Here is a 19,378-nt window from a genome sequence, read left to right as displayed (position 1 = left end):
ACAGTCCTTCCACTCAGTGCAAGACAGAGAAGCAAGTGTCCATGACTAGGTCTCCTCTCCTGTGGGAGACACAACCGTTCCCCTGTGGCTAAGATCAGCCCAAAGGGTCACCCCAGACGGATGCTGAGCCCAGTTCAGAATTCCGAGACCTCCCTGGGATTAAATTTCCCTCTCGCAGTATTTCTCTCCAGTCTGTTCTGAGCACCTTGCTGCATACGTGGTGTGGCCCCTGCACCCCAACTTTCTGTCCTGTGAGGTGGCCACAACTGTGTGTGAAGGAGATGAGACAGGAAGTGGCTGGCACCTGTCCTGGAGGTGGCCATCAACTTTGTGGCTGATATTAGCCCCACAGGGGCACAGGTTGTGTTTCCCCCCACAGCCGAGAGGAGACATAGTCTGGACACTTGCTTCTGCTGTAAACTTGTCCCTGGTCTGTTTGGCAATGATGTCTCAATAAAGTGGTGCAGATATTCACATATGTGTGAAGAAGGAAAGTATGGGTTCCAAAGAAAGACATCAAATTGTGAAGAACTTGTAGAAAAACAAACTGGAACTCTTTGGGGGGAGGGCGGTGTTCCTCAACAGGACGTTTTTAAAATACCTGCCAGATTCCAGGGAAATAGAAGATTCTGTTTTCATCGTCTGAATCCCTGAAGGGCCACACCCTGGGGCCTGGTGACAAGAGGGGAGAGGAGGGCCTGGGAGACCCACAGCTGAGGGACTGTGGATGGCTATGGCAAGCAGTGCCTGTGTCCCAACACGTGTGGTTTCTCGATTATTCTGCACCAGCTGATGAATAAGACTGCCAAAATTACCCACAGAGGTCCCCAGTTCAGCACTTCTCCAGAGAAACTAGACAATCAAAGTCACTGAAGCAATGGGTCTCCTTTGCTGCTACATACATGAAGAGGTTTGAGAGTGCTCAAAGGTGCACTTGGGGAGTTAAACCCCAAAGCCCCCGCCGAGAAGAGAACAAAACAAAGACTTGTAGCTAACAAGCCAGCAAAAAGAAATAAAAATGAAATCATACAAATTCGATCCAAAATAAGGAAGAAAAATAGGAAAAAGGGAAAAGACTACATAGGACAAATAGAAAATAAATAGTAAAATGACAGATTTATCACGAATCACATAAAGTATGTGATAATTATGCCAGGTGTGGTGGCACACGCCTATAATCCCAGCGGCTCAGGAGGCTGAGGCAAGAGCATCATAAGTTCAAAGCCAGCCTCAGCAACTTAGTGAGGCCCTAAGCAACTTAGCAAGACCCTGTCTCTAAGTAAAATATAAAAAGGGCTGGGGATGTGCTCAGTGATTCAGCACCCCTGGGTTCAATCCCTGGTATGAAAAAAAAAAAAAAAGATCTAATTGCCCAAGTTAAAAGAAGATTCAACTATGTGCTACCTACAAGGAACCCACTCTAAATATAAAGCCAACATAAAAGAAAAGTAAAAGGATGGAAAAAGATATAGATATATATAAAATTTTTTGGTACTCGGATTGAACCAAGGGGTGCTTAACCACTTAGCCACATCCCCAGCTCTTTTATATTTTGAGACAGGGTCTTACTAAGTTGCTTAGGGCTTTGCTAAGTTTTGGAAGCTGGCCTTGAACTTGCAACCCTCCTGCCTAGGCTCCTGAGTAGCTAGGATTACAGCGTGCCCCACCATGCCTGGCTGAAAACAGGATTTTGTTCCTTCTCTCACATCAGTGCTTAGGACTGAGGTACTAGGAGCAAATGCTGGCTCGGAGGCCTGCTGTTCTGAGCAGCAGATCCAGGGACCCAGGGGTCCTTCAGAATAACTAGCAACTCTCTGGTTTTGATCTAGATTTTTCCAGAATTGTTCAACATGACCCATGCAGAGTCTTTGGGAGGTTCAGCATATAGCCACCAGGCATATGTGACTATTGAAATTAATGAATGAAAGTGAAACAAAATTTCAAGTTCAGCCCTGCAATCACAACTTTTCACATTTTAAGTACTCAGTACCTAGATGTGGCTCATGGTTTCTGGACTGGACAACACAGGACAATCCCATCATTACAGAAAATTCTGTTGGTGCAATTGAGGAATAAGGTGTGCAGGTCCCTTGCACAAGCAAGTTTAGATAGCTCCTCCCCTCACTTCCTTTCTGCTCCTCCTCCTCCTCCTCCTCAATATTCTGGCTCAGCATTGCCTGCAAAATCAGAAAAGGGTACAAGACCCAGATTTTCCAGGTAAGGGAATGCTTGTCTGTTTTGGGGAAGAAAATGTTAAATTTGGTGGGGAGGGGACCTCTCTATTGGCTCTTTGTCCTAAACCTCTTGGCAAACTTGTTTTCAGAATATATTTCTTGTTTCCTGTCTTTGCTGATTTGAGGTTGTAATCTGTTTTGAAGGCTGAGCCTTACAATTGATGTCTTTTTCAGGGGTTACTGTTTAGAGGATACTTTTCATACAAATAAATTATTCCTGCCCTGGTTGTAGAATTTATGAATAAACTTGGCTGTTCCAGGGTTAGAGTCGGGTGAGTGGACCCAATTAGCCCTGAGGGGCTGGTGGGAAGAACACTGATACCTGTAAAGGGCAGAGCTTGGTGTGCAGCTCCCCAGAACTGACCCGTAGGTCAGGCTCAGAGGCTGTGTAGTCGGAGGCCTTGTGACCCCACTAACTGTCTGCTCAGAGCTGCCTGCTAGGGACCTGCCGCCTCAGAGACAGTCCCTTCCTGGGTTCAGCCAGAAATGAGCTCTCCCTAGGAGCGGGGAGAAGGGGTATGCTTTCCTGTATGACTCGCAGTTCAGGAGAAGCTGGGACTGATGGGTGTTTATTCCTTAGGCAGAGTAGGAGAACTTAGCTACCCAAGATCAGACTCACAAAAGCACTTTCCCCTAGTTTTGCATTTAGATGAGGGTCAGTAGAGCAGCATTAGAGAGCCCATGTGTGGAGCGCAGGACCTTAAGAAACACCCAGGCCAGATGTGGTGGCACACACCTATAATCCCAAATGTGGAAAAGCCAATTGGGAGGCTTGAGACAGGAAGATCAGGAGTTCAAAGCCAGCCTCGGCAACTCAGTGAGGTGCTGCCTTGAAATAAAATACAAAAATTTTTTTAAAAAGGCTGAGGATATGGCTCAGTGGTTAAGTGACTCTAGGCCCTGAGTTCAACCCGGTACCCAAAACAAAACACAAACAGCCAGAAACCCTCTGTTTTCCTAATGCTGGCCTCCTGTATCCACTCCTGATACCAATCACCAAGATCAACTCTGTGGTTTCAGCTTATTTTTAAAAGTTCTATGATTTCTCTTCCAGGTTTACAGGAAACTTTTTCCTCTCTATTCCTAAAGAATAAAGGTATACTTACCCCCTTTTTCCTTTTTCAAAAAGAAGTGCTTGACTTTCTGTTTCAAATCTATAATTTATGGCTCCCTGCCTGGTGACCTTGTCCTTAACAAGAGCATTTTCAAACTGTCCTGGCTCAAGTCTGCACCTGTGACATTTTTTCAAAATGCTCAGAGGTAGCAATGAAGGATAACATTTAAAAAAGACCACCAAGCTTCTATGCCACCAAGAGCTGACCATCAAGGAAGGAATTGTCATTTTTACAGAGTAGACGAGGGTTGGATATAGTGATCAGACAGGGGCCAGAAGCTGAGGGATTATTGATCAATTCATTTATTTAGCAAACATTTATCGAGACCACCCTTTGTCCAGTATTATGCTTGTCCCCAGAGAAAAGGGGGGTGACATATGGTCTTCCCATCACAAAGCTTATGGGGGGCCAGTAGAACATCCTACAAATAGCTTCCTCTTCTGACATGAAGAGGCCCTGTTAGAGCCCACAGCCAGGGAGCTCACCAGCGCTGGCCTGTGGTCAGCCATGGCGCTGGGTGAGGTGTGGAAGACCTCTGAGGCCTGAGGGCTGCGCGGGCATGAGCTGGGCACTGGTCTGAATTGGGAGAAAAAAGAGTCTGCAAAGGGCTAAGAGTTGAAGGAATCCAGAGGGTTCTGGGAACGTTGAAGGAGCCGCTGTGGCTAAAGCTATGGGAGAAGGAAGTTATGGCGCAGGGCTTTCCGGGTCATTCTGAGGATCTAAACTGCTTTCTAAAGGCAGTAGGCAGCAACTCGGGGATTGAAGCAAGAAAAGAAAAAAGTAAAATTTTAGTTTTAAAGACTGGTGGAATTGGAAAGGGAAGGAAGACAAGGTGATCAGTCAGGAAAGTGATACGTGCAAACCAGTGGCAGAGGAGGAGCAGGGAGACGGAGAGACACGAATAGTTCTGAGATCTGGGGGGCCAGAATCAACAGGATGCGGGGCGGGCGGATGCAGGTGAGGAAAGAAGAGCAGGACATGACCCTGGGTCTGGCGGGAGCCCCTGGCTGAAGAGGAATCCTGTGGGAGGTGGAGGACCCGGGCTCCCTTTTGGCCAGCTTCTGTCTGAGAAGCCCATGCAAGAGCCAAATGAGGCCAAAGTGCAGGGCAGAGGTTTGGAACACGCAGCAGGGGGTCTGTAGCCTGCAGAGGCTGGTGAGAGCAGCCCACCAGGGAGAGAGGGGCCTGGCTGGAGCCCGCACCCAGGAAGCGCTGAGGTTTGTGTGTGTGTGTGTGTTGGGGGGGGAGGTGATGGAAAGACCTAGAAGTGAAACTGAGAGCAGAGGGTTGAGGTGAGGTTTTGGGAAATGAGGCAGGAGCCCTCAGAGGAGAGGTTTACAGCAGGAGAAAACACTGACAGCCAGATCAGACGCTGCAGTCCCTCTGCCTTCCCCACACTGTGCGATTTTCTTCTTTATCTACAGGAATCCAAACCATAATGTCAGCCCAGTACCATGATGTGGATTTCTACCACAGCAAACCAGGGACCAGCTATGGTGAGACGTGCGCAGGGCCCCAGGCCTGTCCGCTGGGAAGAGGGCTGGGCGGTGGGGACCCCTCTGGTTCTGACGGCCAGTCCCCACTTCAGCAGGAGAGCAATGTCCCTAGCCTTGCTCCTCATTTCTCTCCATTGACCCACATCTTTTCCTTCCCTCCACCCTCTCCATTTCCTCCCGAGATGGCCATAACAGCTACTTCGGGGAGAAACAGAAAGGGGCCCCCATAGATCCAGGGCTCAGCACCACTTCTTGCTCCCTGCTTCCCACAGCACAGACACTGCACAACAGCGGGGAGGCCTCTCTGTTGCTCTTCTGCTCCTTTCCTCAGCCTGGAGGGGGATTGAGAAGGAGAAATGTGGGAGTAATCAATCCTTCATCCAGGTCCCTGATTTGCCTGTTGCTGGGGTCCCCTACGACCAACAAAGTCAACAGGCTGACTCAGCACATCACAAACCCCCTCTTTACTCTTTTACCCATAGAAATTGATTATGTCAGTTGAACTGATTTATCAACCTAGCCCACAATTTAGTAGCTTAAAACACCAACTATTGAGTTCGTTCTGAAGGTCAGGCAGACAGCTCTCCGGTCTGAGCCAGCTTCTGGGTCTCGGCCTTGATAGCTTCATGGACCTGTGTGGGGTTAACTAGCTCTCGGGCAGGCCAAGGTGTCTTCAAGTAGGCCGGTCCAGGCGTCTTCACACAGCAGTTGCAGGAAGAGCACAGAGAAGGTGAACCATAGTACAGGAGCACTTTGGGAGTCTCTGCTTGAATTATGCATTCCATTGTGGCATTGTCCAAAGCATGTCACTTGGACCATCTTGATTCATCAGTTGCTTTTTAGTGGGAGGAGCTACAAATCCATATCCCAGACAGGCGTGCACACAGGGATGGGAATGACGTGGGGCAATCAGCCATGGATTGCCATTCATACACTGTCAACACTGGCAGACTGGGGCAGTGTGGGAGCTGGGCTCTGGTGCCCTTAAATTCCACCTGCCGTGATTTTCCTGCTCCCCTTGCCCATGGCCAGCAGGCCAGTGCTCCCAGGAGATTCCAAGGAGGGTGACTTCCTCCCTGATGCTAACTAAGTAACAATGTGAATGTCCACCCACGTTTCTCCTTAGATAACTTTTGCCTTCCTTTATCCTGTGTTCTCACACATAGAACTTTTGGAAATATATTTCTTTCATCTCCCAATTCTGGATCTCAAACATAGGAAACTTCGCCATAAAATAGTGATGAGTTCTGTAACCTGCTACTGGTTCCGTACTGGGAGCTCCATTTGGAATATAAATTGGGAAATCAATCTCCCACTGCAGAAGCGCCAAAGCCAAGTTTTGTGTTCTTTCCTAAATTACTGTGCTGGGATAGCTCTCAGCAGGGTTCATAGTTCTCTTCTGAAACCATTTATGTCTTCCTCCATGGGCTGGGAAGCCACATGTGGTCACAGTAAGGAGCTCAAGGGAATCCTGAAAAGCGAGTGAAAATGGGAGATCAAGGGATATGCCCGTTGTCCAGGATGGAAACGGCCCAGAAGGCCATCTATAGACCCTGGGAGGACAGGCTGGCCTCAACAGAGAGAGCATGGGAAACCATCGGAGGTAGATTCTAACTCTGTGTCTATTTCCTTGATGTCCCAGGGCCCGGACACCAAGATCACAGAATTTCCCAATTGAGAATTGTATTAATTGGTAAAACTGGAGTAGGAAAAAGTGCCACAGGGAACAGCATCCTTGGAGAGAAAGCATTTAAATCTGGCATTTCAGCAAAATCCGTTATTAAGTCCTGCGAGAAAAAGTGCAGTGTGTGGAAGGGAAGTGAACTCGTCGTTGTTGACACTCCTGGCATTTTTGACACCGAGGCACAGGATGCTGACACACAGAAGGAGATTGCTCGCTGTGTCCTCCTGACCTCCCCAGGGCCTCATGTTCTGGTCCTGGTGGTCCCATTAGGCCGTTACACTGTGGAAGAGCAAAAGGCCACAAGGAAGATCCTGCAAATGTTTGGAGACAGCGCTCGAAGTTTCATGATTCTCTTGTTCACTAGGAAAGATGACTTGGACAGCACCGATTTCCAGGATTACTTAAGGCAAGGTCCGGAAGGCATTCGAGAGCTGGTGGCCAAGTTCCATCATCGATACTGTGCATTCAACAACAAGTCGACAGGAGCCGAGCAGGAGGCACAGAGGGTGGAGCTGATGACCCTGGTCCAGCAGGTGGTGAGGGAGAACGGGGGAAGATACTTCACCAATAAGATGTACCGGAGGGCTGAGGAGGAAATTCAGCATCAAGTCCTAGCAGTCCAAGAACGGTACAGAGCAGAGTTGGAGAGAGAGAAAGCACAGATAAGAGAGGAGTACGAAAGGCAAATCAGACACCTGAAAAATGAGTTGGAGCGGGAAAGGAGAAAGGGCCAAATGGAGAGGACACTAGAGGAAACGGAGTCTGTCTACACCTTGAGGCAGCAGAATGCCAGAGTGGAGGTCGAGAACCAGAGTTGGATAATTGAATTAATCTTGAAAGCCTTGGATGTTGTTTCCTTGTTCTTCCATCTGTTTACGGATGACTAGACTTAAAGAAAAATGCACTTGGGGCTGGGGTTGTGACTTAGCGATACAGTGCTCAACTAGCACGTGCGAGGCACTGGGTTCAATCCTCAGCACCACATAAAAATAAATAAGTAAAATAAAGGTAGTGTGTCCAACTACAACTAAAAAATTTTAAAAAATGTTAAAAAAAGAAAAATGCATTTATATTTTCTGCATATTACCTGATGACCCTCCCCATGTGACTTGTTCCCCGCAGTCTGAGCTCTAGTTTCTGTCTCTCAGGCTCTCAGGACCAGGGGGTGCAGGAAAGTTCACCCTTGGCAATAGGCAGATGTTTGACCTAGCAGGAGAGGGGCAAATCCTCAAGTTGTGAAGCTCAAAAGCAAAAAGTAATGATGCTTGCTGCCAGGGAATTCTTCCTTAGAGACACGGAGAGAGGGATGCAGGAGACCAAAGAACATGACCCCAAGCTGTATCCACTAGTTTCTAGTAAAACTTTCTCCCCCAAATTCTTTTAGATTGGTAGATATTCTCCGTCCATAGCTCCTACACACTTATCTTTGCCTTTAGGGTGCTAACAATAAGCTACCTGCATAGTTTGTTAGAAAGCATAATTCTTTGTTTGCATTAGGCAGTCTTATAGCTGGAGACGATTCTTTCTCAGTGAACATCAAATTATATAATTATGATTCATAAAAGGACTAGAATTGTTCCTTATCATCTGCTCTTTGAGGAACAAGGAGTTGTTTAGAAAACAGTTCTCTCAGAACTCAACTATGTAGTGATCCCCAAAAGCCAGAAAGAGTGAAAGACAGCATTTCAACAAATAAGTGCACAGTGTTTGATATGATCAGGTGTGTCTGTAGACTCTCTGTCCATCCCTTCTTAACCAACTTGATGAGTAACCAGATCTGTCCTTTTTTTGAGAAACAACTAACTGTTGCCACCCCACGCCTTCACATCACACCTTGAGTACTTAACGCTTGACAGGTTATCTGTACTTCTAATAAAACTTCTCAGTTCTCACCTGTTTGTACAGCATTGGACTCTGTTTTGTCTTGGAAGATACCACTGCTACTTCTAATAAAACAGAGATGATTTTCAGTTTTTTGGTAATAGTTCAAGATGATTTTGGAGCTAGACTAGGCCTACCCTCATGGCACCTCTGTTTCTCCTTTTCTTTTTCTTTTTTTTTTAACCTGTCTGAGATTTTATTAGCAGGACCATCGCAGCCAGTTGAATGCAGGGGGGAGAAGTGGGGGAGAGAAGAGGTTGAGGGAGAGTAAGAGAGAGAGAGAGAGAGAGAGAGAGAGAGTAAGAGGGAGAGGGAGAGTAAGAGAGAGAGGGAGAGTAAGATGGAGAGGGAGAGTAAGAGAGAGTAAGAGAGGAGAGAGTAAGAGAGCGAACACGAACAGGGTGTTGATATTTATGGGTTTAACGCAGGATGAGGAGGAGCAGGGCAAGTGGGCTGCTACTTCTTCAGTTCTCGCCATTCACAGGGATTGGAGGTGATGGTTCGTGCACCATTCAGTGCATCATGGACCTCAACTCCCGGACGAGAAGCGCTCCAGGCGCCATCTTTACCAACATTCCTCCCTTTTTTGTTTTGGTTTGGGGGCATCGTACTCAATGGGGCTACTTCCTGGTGAGTAGGGGCATGGATTAGAGGGAGGGAGGGAGGGAGGTGAGTTGGTTGGAGAAGAAGGTCCAGGAGGCCCCATATCCATGCACTGAAGGCATGGATTTCCTCTGGGAGAAGTCCATGAATGAGCCCTGCGGCTATGAGAAGAAACAGCATTAATGTCGTCCAGTCTGTAGGGCTGGGAGAAAAGCCTGTGCCCAGGGAAGGCAGATGAGAACATAAAGCTGAAAACCAAGGGCTTATTTCTTTGCCATGGTGGGTAGAGATGGCCCTTCGGTGGCGTTGTCATTCGGTATCTTCATCTTTCAGCACGTGGTGGAGGTTGCTTGGGATGACTGGATGTGCATGTCGTCCGGCTCGATGGCAAGTAGCTGGTAATCCCTAAAGAGGAGCTGATTGAAAGTTTAGTTAGAGATTTTGTTAATTTGTCCTTGAAGGAATTTTAAAATGCAAGGAAGGAAGGCACAGAATAAAGAGACTCCAACTAGAGGTCCCAGAATCGGGAGAATCCAGCAGCTGATGGGGTTTATGAAGAGGTCCCAATAGGACTGTTGTGCCAGTTGCTGATTTCTAAAAAGGGTGTGGCTGTACTGTGTTGCCCTGTGTTCCTAGATCCTATCAGGAGGCCCATTCTTATGTATGTTCTTCTGCAGAATGGGATGAAGGGTGGTGCATGTCTGAAAAACGGAGCTTTCCAGGGTTATCTGGGGATATCTCACAGGTAGCTCTGGGCAATTGTGGGGGTCCTGCAAGGTTGGGAGCTGGGGTGGGATTGTCCTTTGGAGGGCTTGCCGCTGTTTTTAACGTTGAAATATGAATCCAGGGGGTGAGGTTCTTTCCTTGCTGTTGGAGTTTTGCGCATTGGGTGTACACAGGACTACCTGTGATGGCCCTTCCCATTTTGGGGTTGGGGGTATCTTTCCCCTGGGGAAGAAAAGTAGACCCATTCTCCTGGTTTGAGCGGAAAGGAGGCAGCTGAGTTCTCTGGATCCGGAATCAACAAATCTTGTTGCTTCCATAGCTCAGAGCGAATAGGGAAGAGGACGGGAAGAGCATATTGGTCGGGGAGTGCCAAGGCTCTGGTGAGATTCCCGGGGGGAGAAGGGGACCACCACACAGTATCTCAAAGGGGGAGGCAAGGGATGGCTTTTTTGGTAAAGCCCACAGTCGTAGTAGGGCAAGAGGCAGGAGTTTAGCCCAATCTAAATGAGTCTCTAAAGATAGCTTCGTTATGATGTCTTTCACTGTGCGGTTGGCTCGCTCAACCTTACCTGAGGCTGGGGGCGATAGGGACAATGAAAGAGCCATGGGGTGGACAATGTCTTTGCCACATTCTGGGTTACTTGAGAGACAAACTCAGGCCCGTTGTCAGATTGGATTGAAGCGGACATCCCAAACGGAGGGATGACTTCCGTTAGGAGGACGTTAGCAACTGTGGTAGCCCGCTTATTTGAAGTGGGGAAGGCCTCTCCCAACCCGAGAATGTGTCTATTAAAACTAGTATGTATTTGAAGATTTTTACTCTGGGCATTTGGTAAAGTCGATTTGCCAATCTGCCCCGGGAATATGGCCCCTAGCCTGATGAGAAGGGAAGGTTCCGGGTTTTAAAGATGTATAGGAATTCACTCTCTTGCATATCTGGCATGAGGCTGTGATTTGCTGTATCACTTCTTTATCCTGGGGAGTCAGAGTAAAGAAAGAGTGGAGAAAGGCTTTGAGAGTCTGTGGACTGGGTGGAAAATGGAGTGGAGGTAAGTAAAGAGGGCAGGTTTGTTGGGTCTCTGTTATTGGGTAATGATGGAGAGCACGTGGCAATGAGAGATCCAGTGGGTTCTGAAAGGGCGGCTGACCTGGCTGCCTGATCTGCTTTTGAATTCCCCTGTGTGACGGGGAGGAGTCCTTCTGGTGTGATCTGCAATGGACAACTCCAAGGTTTTTAGGAAGCTGGGAGGGCGGCTTGTAGTAGCTGGGGGATGTATTGGACTTGGTTGTAGAGGTGCCCTTTGAGTTCATGAACATAGAGAGTAAAAGGCCTATAACATCTGGCAGGTGTGGAGCCGGTGCTTGTAAGAGGGCCTTCTGGAAGGTTCTGCAATGTGGTGCCGCTGAAAGTAACAAGGGCTCATGCTTGTTCACCTTTGCTAGATCCTATAATGGTCTGGCAAGTAATGAGTCATTTGGTACCCATGCCCTAAAATAGCCTGCCAGACCCAGGAACGAAGGAATCTCCTCCTTAGTTTTTGGTACTGGAAGGCTTTCAATAAGGCCTTTTCTATAAGTTGTGATAGCTTTCTTCCCTGGGGAAATGTGGAACCCTAAGTAAACAACTTCAGAGAGAGAGAGCTGCACCTTTTGCAGAGAAACCCTATATCCTCGGTGAGCAGGAAAATTCAGAAGGGTGGCTGTGTCTGACTTTGAGGTTTCTAATGAGGGACTACAGAGGAGGAGGTCATCAACATATTGTAGGAGGGTTGAGGAGGGGCATAGAGGGAAAAAATCCTCAAGATCTCCATGGAGGACTTGTCCAAAAATATGTGGGCTGTCTCAAAACCCCTGGGGCAGGACAGTCCAGGTTAACTGTCAGGAATGTCTAGTTTCTGGATCCATCCAGGTGAAGGCAAACATGTCTTGGGAAGAGACAGATAGTGGAATTGAAAGGAAGGCACCTTTAAGATCAATAACTGGAAAACAGGTGGAGTTTGCAGGAATGGAGGAAAGGATAGTATAAGGGTTTGGAACCAGGGGATGTATGGGCCTGGTTGAAGAATTTATTAACCTTAAGTCCTGCACCAAACAGTATGTTCCATTAGGCTTTTTTACTGCTAAAATTGGGGTATTGAATGGAGGGTGTGTGGGACGGAGGAACCCCTTTCTTAGTAAGCTCTCAATGATTGGCTTTAGGCCCTTATGACTGGCAGTTGGCAGTGGATATGGAGCCTGGTTTGGGAAGTGCTTAGGGTCTTTAAGATGCACTTCCACGGGAGAGCAATTTGCAGAGGACGGGGTTTCAGTGTCCCATACAATTGGATCTACCATTTTACAGGGGAGGGGAAAGTGTGTGTTCTAGTGGCCGCTGGGGTCTCCACACCAGACAAAGGGGTAATGTCTCTTCTTCGTTGGGGAGTAAAGCCATGATGAAGATATAAGTAGGGAAGGACAATAAGAGTAAGGTTATGGAGGCCTTCAAGATGGATAATATATCCCTTCCAAGCAATTACGCTACCCCGTCCTTGGGAGATAAGAGTGAAGGAGATGGAGGAGTTAGAAAGAGAGAATTAACCCTACGTCCCAGGTGGTCAATTCCCAGGGGTGTCCTAGCAGAGCGCCCAGGGTCCATCGCAAACCTGATGGGTCTGGGTGGGGTGCATTTCTCCCCTAAAACACCCTGAGGGATTGCTGGACACTCAGAGGCCAATTCCCTCGTTCTGGTGAGTTAGGTTCAGGCGCTCATGGGATGGGGAACTCACCAATCTGCAGGCCGTTGGTGGATGTCAGGCAGGCGATCAGAGGAGTAGACTACGACAGGAATGGTTGTGCTCAGAGTTTGGGAACGGGGTTCCCCCTGAGCGACCGGGATCCCCGTCCAGGTTTCGGCACCAATGTAAAGGACGATGGAAAAGCTCCGTAAACTCGACAAGCCAAAACAAGCCTTTACCTGTCCGAGATTTTAGTAGCAGGGCCCTAGTGGCCAGACGCAGAAGAGAAGGGGAGAGAGAGAGAAAGAAGAGGGGGAGAGGAAGAGGGAGAGGAAGAGTAAGAGAGAGTAAGAGTAAGAGAGAGTTAAGAGAGGAGGGAGTAAAAGCTCTGTTTCTCCTTTTCCCTGAAAGATTAGTGCTATATCCTCAACCTTTCTACTGACCAAAGACCACAGCCTGGGTTCAATCTCCAGTACGATGCGCACACACAAAAATCTCTTGCTATGGTATGCTTGACTACCTTTCCATTTATTAAAACTACAGATAGGGCTGGGCACAGTGGCACATTCCTGTAATCCCAGCAACTAGTGTGGGTGGGGTGGCTGAGACAGGAGAATTATGAGTTCAAAGCCAGCCTCAGCAATTTAGCAAGGCCTAAGCAACTCAGTGAGACTCTGTCTCGAAATAAAATACAAAACAGGACTGTGGATGTGGCTCAGTGGTCAAGCGCTCCTAAGTTCAATCCCCAGTATCCCCCCCAAAAAAAAACCCCAAAACCAAACAAAAAAAATCACTATAGATAGGGTTTTTTTTTTTCTGTACACCAGAATATTGCAATTGTTATTCATGGTGAAATTTGAAACAGATCTTCCAGCCTGTATGTCTTTCTCTATTCCATCATAAATACTAGCTACTTTCTGTATTTGTAATATGTTTTCATTTTTAAATTTAAAATGTTTTCATACTTATTTTTAAACTAATATCAATTGTATTATATTATAAATAAAATTATAATTAGTATTTAAATTTAATTTTCAGTTTCCATGTAGCTAGGTATAATGTGACTTGTGCTATCTAGATAAAATATTTAGATATTTACAAACATTCAAAGACATTATTTAGTGCTTTAAAGATCATTCAGAATGAAGCAATCCATTGACACTGAGTTGTTCAGTGAATTGCTTCCATTGTTTGCAGGTGAGACCAGACTCCATGCATGGGGTAACATACCTGCAGCGCTGAATAGCTCTCTCTTTAGTGACACAACAGCTAGAGTGAGATATGTTTCCACCAACCCAGTGAAGTTGCATTTTAAATTTTAAATTAATTATAACTACAAAACTTCTGCATAGTACTGTAGCTTCTCAGGTGCACCAGCTCTGTAGGTGCTCAGTAACCAGGTGAATCATGGCCACTGTGTTGAATGCTGTAGTTTCCAGAAAATAAACATTTAGAACTTAAACATACACACTTCTAAATAATCCATGAGTAAAAAAAAGATATCATAGGGAGTATAGAACATACTTTAAATGGAATGATAATGAAAACAGAATATACAAAAATTTGTGAGTTATGCGTGGAGGGGAAATTTTACAGCTTTATATCTCTGTGTTATAAAAGAAGAATTTTTAGTAGTGTTGAAGATGTTGTTGGTAACGTATTGTGGACTCTGGATACTGCTTTCTTCTCAGATTGTGCTAGCAGGCACCTAAACTCCTGGATCCCCTTGACCCGGAGGACCGACCTGGTTTCCCTGTCTTTAGCAAGGGCCTGCTTTCATTGTGCTCTTCCCTGGTGCAGACCTCTTCCTTGCGAGGTAGGACCCCTTGGTGTCCAGTGGAGATCTCCACGTTTCCTGAGACCTCTCACTTGGGGAACTGGAACTTCAAATTCCCGTTGCCGGGGGCCGCTGCTGAGGCCTGGGATCAGCTCTTTCTCTCTCCACCTGGTTTTCCTCTGGATCCTCTGAGGTTGCCCTGGGCTTGTCCGGGGCCAGCCAAGGATTTGAACCTACTTCAAATACAGAATCTTCAGTCACCTTTCCCCATCTCCACCTCTGGACATCTTGGAGAAGGGGGGCTTCTGCACCATTTCCTGCCTCCTCTGGTCACCCCCAAACTCCATCTTCTTGCTCTCCAGGGCCCTGAACTTTGGCCTGAGTGCTGCCTGTGCTCAGCAGGACGGGGCAGTGCCCTCAGGAGAAGCTGCCTCAGTGCTGACCTGCGTGGTCCCCTCACCTGAGGTGCCCAGTCCCCAAGTGTGTCTGCATGCCTTGGGTCACTCCCCAAGGACTCCAGACTTATTTTTTGAGTGGTTCTTTTGCGTTTTCTATATAGTTTACAGACATTATCACAGGAGGCCTGGAGACTTCCCTTGAGGCTGAGCTGACTCGACCGCAAGCACAATCCCTGCTTTTCCTCTTTCACTCCCCTTAGAGAAATAACATCTCTTAAAGGTTGCTATGACCACACCCTTGGCCTAGTCAACCCTTTCTCATCCACCTCCCCTTTCTTCTGAGACAGACTGTGGATTTCCTAGAACATGGAAAGGGAAGGAAAAGCCGAGAAGCTTTTCTAGAACTTGCATTTTCTAGAACTTGGAAAGGGAAGGAAAAGCCGAGAAGCATGGTAACCGGTGCGGAGAAGCGGTCCTGACCCTATGTGCCTCACGGGACCCCACGGGGTTGACTGTTAGGGCTGCGTCTGGGGGAAAGGCTGTTTCTCCTTGTGACAGGCACTCAGCTGAACCTCCAGCCAAAGAGGTTCCCGGCTTCGCAGCCTTTGGCCCGGTTCAGAGCTCAGCATGCCCATGGCACTGTCTCGTGCCCAGGTAGAGTTCCCTTTCCCGGGAAGCCCTTGTCATGTGTGCAGAGCCCAATCCCTTAATGGCCTCCCAACTCCATTTAAAATGAGCTCTGGAAGCATTTTTATCGTAGTATTTTTTGGGGGGATTTCACAAGGAAACAAAGACTCAAAGCCATCTTGTTTCCGAGTCAACGGGCAGCTTCACAGTGAAAGCCAACACCATGTGCATTTGCATTAGGATAGGAGGTGCATTCCTTTAATTTAGATGATGAGCTGAAAACTCCAAACCTGGGAGCCAGGATAAGCTGTCCCTCTTTAAAAGTGGATTCCTAGTTATTTTGTTATAGTAACAGAAGCTGCCTCACACGGTAACTAAATGGCAAGTCACTCAAAATATGACATTCATTAAAAATTTTTAAATTACCTCAAATATATATTTTTTTATGTTTGTTTACTAAATAGTAAGGAACACACTGCCCACATTTCAGAAAGAAAGATAAATGTTACTCATTGCTATCACTTCTTCGGCCTCAAAGAAGCCTGGGGAAGGTCGGACAATCTCAGCGACCCGGCAGCACTTAGCACTGACTCTAAATGTCTGAATCTTTGTTTTCCCAAACTGCAGGTCTCAGATGCTGAATGAAGCTCTTTTGTGTTTACAGTTTCTGAGCTTGAGGTATTTGCCAATTCTCTCAGACTTAATAGGTAAATGGAAGATGATTCCAACTAGAATTCCAGTAGGACTTTTCTTCTTTTTCTTTTTAAATTAGACAAGTGATTTTAACTTCCATGTAGAAAAATAAATGCCTGAGAATTAAAAAAAAATACATAAAATCTTAGTCTGGTGCACACCCATAATCCCAGCAACTCAGGAAGATGAGACAGGAAGATCACAATTCAAAGCCACCTCAGCAATGGTGAGGCACTAAGCAACTCAGTGAGACCCTGTCTCTAAATAAAATACAAAAACAGGGCTGGGATGTGGCTCAGTGGTCAGGTGCCCCTGAGATCAATCCCTGGTAGCCTGGTACCACTCCCCCCCACACACAAAAAAACAACAATGTAGTCTGAGGAGGAAATTGGCTCACCATCATAAATCAAGGCTACTTTCATCAAATCGATATTTTATTCAAATAGGAAAAGTAGAAGGTAAAAGGGCCAAATGGAGAGGACACTAGAGGAAACGGAGTCTGTCTATGCCTTGAGGCAGCAGAATGCCAGAGTGGAGGTCGAGAACCAGAGTTGGATAATTGAATTAATCTTGAAAGCCTTGGATGTGGTTTCCTTGTTCTTCCATCTGTTTACGGATGACTAGACTTAAAGAAAAACGCACTTGGGGCTGGGGTTGTGACTTAGCGATAGAGTGCTCAACTAGCACGTGCCAGGCACTGGGTTCAATCCTCAGCACCACATAAAAATAAATAAATAAAATAAAGGTAGTGTGTCCAACTACAACTAAAAAATTTTAAAAAATGTTAAAAAAAGAAAAATGCATTTATATTTTCTGCATATTACCTGATGACCCTCCCCATGTGACTTGTTCCCCGCAGTCTGAGTGCTCTAGTTTCTGTCTCTCAGGCTCTCAGGACCAGGGGGTGCAGGAAAGTTCACCCTTGGCAATAGGCAGATGTTTGACCTAGCAGGAGAGGGGCAAATCCTCAAGTTGTGAAGCTCAAAAGCAAAAAGTAATGATGCTTGCCGCCAGGGAATTCTTCCTTAGAGACACGGAGAGAGGGATGCAGGAGACCAAAGAACATGACCCCAAGCTGTATCCACTAGTTTCTAGTAAAACTTTCTCCCCCAAATTCTTTTAGATTGGTAGATATTCTCCGTCCATAGCTCCTACACACTTATCTTTGCCTTTAGGGTGCTAACAATAAGCTACCTGCATAGTTTGTTAGAAAGCATAATTCTTTGTTTGCATTAGGCAGTCTTGTAGCTGGAGACGATTCTTTCTCAGTGAACATCAAATTATATAATTATGATTCATAAAAGGACTAGAATTGTTCCTTATCATCTGCTCTTTGAGGAACAAGGAGTTGTTTAGAAAACAGTTCTCTCAGAACTCAACTATGTAGTGATCCCCAAAAGCCAGAAAGAGAGAAAGACAGCATTTCAACAAATAAGTGCACAGTGTTTGATATGCTCAGGTGTGTCTGTAGACTCTCTGTCCATCCCTTCTTAACCAACTTGATGAGTAACCAGATCTGTCCTTTTCTTCAGAAACAACTAACTGTTGCCACCCCACGCCTTCATATCACACCTTGAGCACTTAACGCTTGGCAGGTTATCTGTACTTCTAATGAAACTTCTCAGTTCTCACATGTTTGTACAGCATTGGACTCTGTTTTGTCTTGGAAGATACCACTGCTACTTCTAATAAAACAGAGATGATTTTCAGTTTTTTGGTAATAGTTCAAGATGATTTTGGAGCTAGACTAGGCCTACCCTCATGGCACCTCTGTTTCTCCTTTTCTTTTTCTTTTTTTTTTTTAACCTGTCTGAGATTTTATTAGCAGGACCATCGCAGCCATTTGAATGCAGGGGGGAGAAGTGGGGGAGAGAAGAGGTTGAGGGAGAGTAAGAGAGAGAGAGAGAGAGAGAGAGAGAGAGAGAGAGAGTAAGAGGGAGAGGGAGAGTAAGAGAGAGAGGGAGAGTAAGAGAGAGAGGGAGAGTAAGATGGAGAGGGAGAGTAAGAGAGAGTAAGAGAGGAGAGAGTAAGAGAGCGAACCCGAACAGGGTGTTGATATTTATGGGCATAACACAGGATGAGGAGGAGCAGGGCAAGTGGGCTGCTACTTCTTCAGTTCTCGCCATTCACAGGGATTGGAGGTGATGGTTCGTGCACCATTCAGTGCATCATGGACCTCAACTCCCCGACGAGAAGCGCTCCCGGCGCCATCTTTACCAACATTCCTCCCTTTTTTGTTTTGGTTTGGGGGCATCATACTCAATGGGGCTACTTCCTGCTGAGTAGGGGCATGGATTAGAGGGAGGGAGGGAGGGAGGTCAGTTGGTTGGAGAAGCAGAGCCAGGAGGCCCCATATCCATGCACTGAAGGCATGGATTTCCTCTGGGAGAAGTCCATGAATGTGCCCTGCGGCTATGAGAAGAAACAGCACTAATGTCATCCAGTCTGTAGGGCTGGGAGAAAAGCCTGTGCCCAGGAGAAGGCAGATGAGAACATAAAGCTGAAAACCAAGGGCTTATTTCTTTGGCATGGTGGGTAGAGATGCCCCCTCGGTGGCGTTGTCATTGGGTATCTTCATCTTTCAGCACGCGGTGGAGGTTTCTTGGGATGACTGCATGTGCATGTCGCCGGCTCGATGGCAAGTAGCTGGTAATCCCTGAGGAGGAGCTGACTGAAAGTTCGGTTAGAGATTTTGTTAATTTGTCCTTGAAGGAATTTTAAAATGCAAGGAAGGAAGGCACAGAATAAAGAGACTCCAACTAGAGGTCCCAGAATCGGGAGAATCCAGCAGCTGATGGGGTTTATGAAGAGGTCCCAATAGGACTGTTGTGCCAGTTGCTGATTTCTAAAAAGGGTGTGGCTGTACTGTGTTGCCCTGTGTTCCTAGATCCTATCAGGAGGCCCATTCTTATGTATGTTCTTCTGCAGAATGGGATGAAGGGTGGTGCATGTCTGAAAAATGGAGCTTTCCAGGATTATCTGGGGATATCTCACAGGTAGCTCTGGGCAATTGTGGGGGTCCTGCAAGGTTGGGAGCTGGGGTGGGATTGTCCTCTGGAGGGCTCGCTGCTGTTTTTAACGTAGAAATATGAATCCAGGGGGTGAGGTTCTTTCCTTGCTGTTGGAGTTTTGCGCATTGGGTGTACACAGCACTACCTGTGATGGCCCTTCCCATTTTGGGGTTGGGGGGATCTTTCCCCTGGGGAAGAAAAGTAGACCCATTCTCCTGGTTTGAGTGGAAAGGAGGCAGCTGAGTTCTCTGGATCCAGAATCAACAAATCTTGTTGCTTCCATAGCTCAGAGCGAATAGGGAAGAGGACGGGAAGAGCATATTGGTCGGGGAGGGCCAAGGCTCTGGTGAGATTCCCGGGGGGAGAAGGGGACCACCACACAGTATCTCAAAGGGGGAGGCAAGGGATGGCTTTTTTGG

The 19,378-nt window shown here is 46.8% G+C and overlaps 1 protein-coding gene across 1 annotated transcript; it reads left to right on the top strand.

Annotated features, from left to right (window-relative positions):
* The first annotated feature begins 2,161 nt into the window (after positions 1-2,161).
* On the top strand, positions 2,162-8,421 carry Gimap4 (GTPase, IMAP family member 4). Its single transcript, XM_078040814.1, has 3 exons — positions 2,162-2,217; positions 4,774-4,845; positions 6,488-8,421. The coding sequence occupies exons 2-3, from the start codon at positions 4,788-4,790 to the stop codon at positions 7,414-7,416; spliced, it is 987 nt and encodes a 328-aa protein (XP_077896940.1). The 5' UTR covers positions 2,162-2,217; positions 4,774-4,787; the 3' UTR covers positions 7,417-8,421.
* Positions 8,422-19,378: the final 10,957 nt, after the last annotated feature.

This window comes from Ictidomys tridecemlineatus, chromosome 2, assembly GCF_052094955.1.
Source record: "Ictidomys tridecemlineatus isolate mIctTri1 chromosome 2, mIctTri1.hap1, whole genome shotgun sequence".
NCBI lineage: Eukaryota > Metazoa > Chordata > Mammalia > Rodentia > Sciuridae > Ictidomys > Ictidomys tridecemlineatus.
Note: the sequence above shows the minus strand (reverse complement) of the source record. Positions and strands in the feature narration are given on the sequence as shown.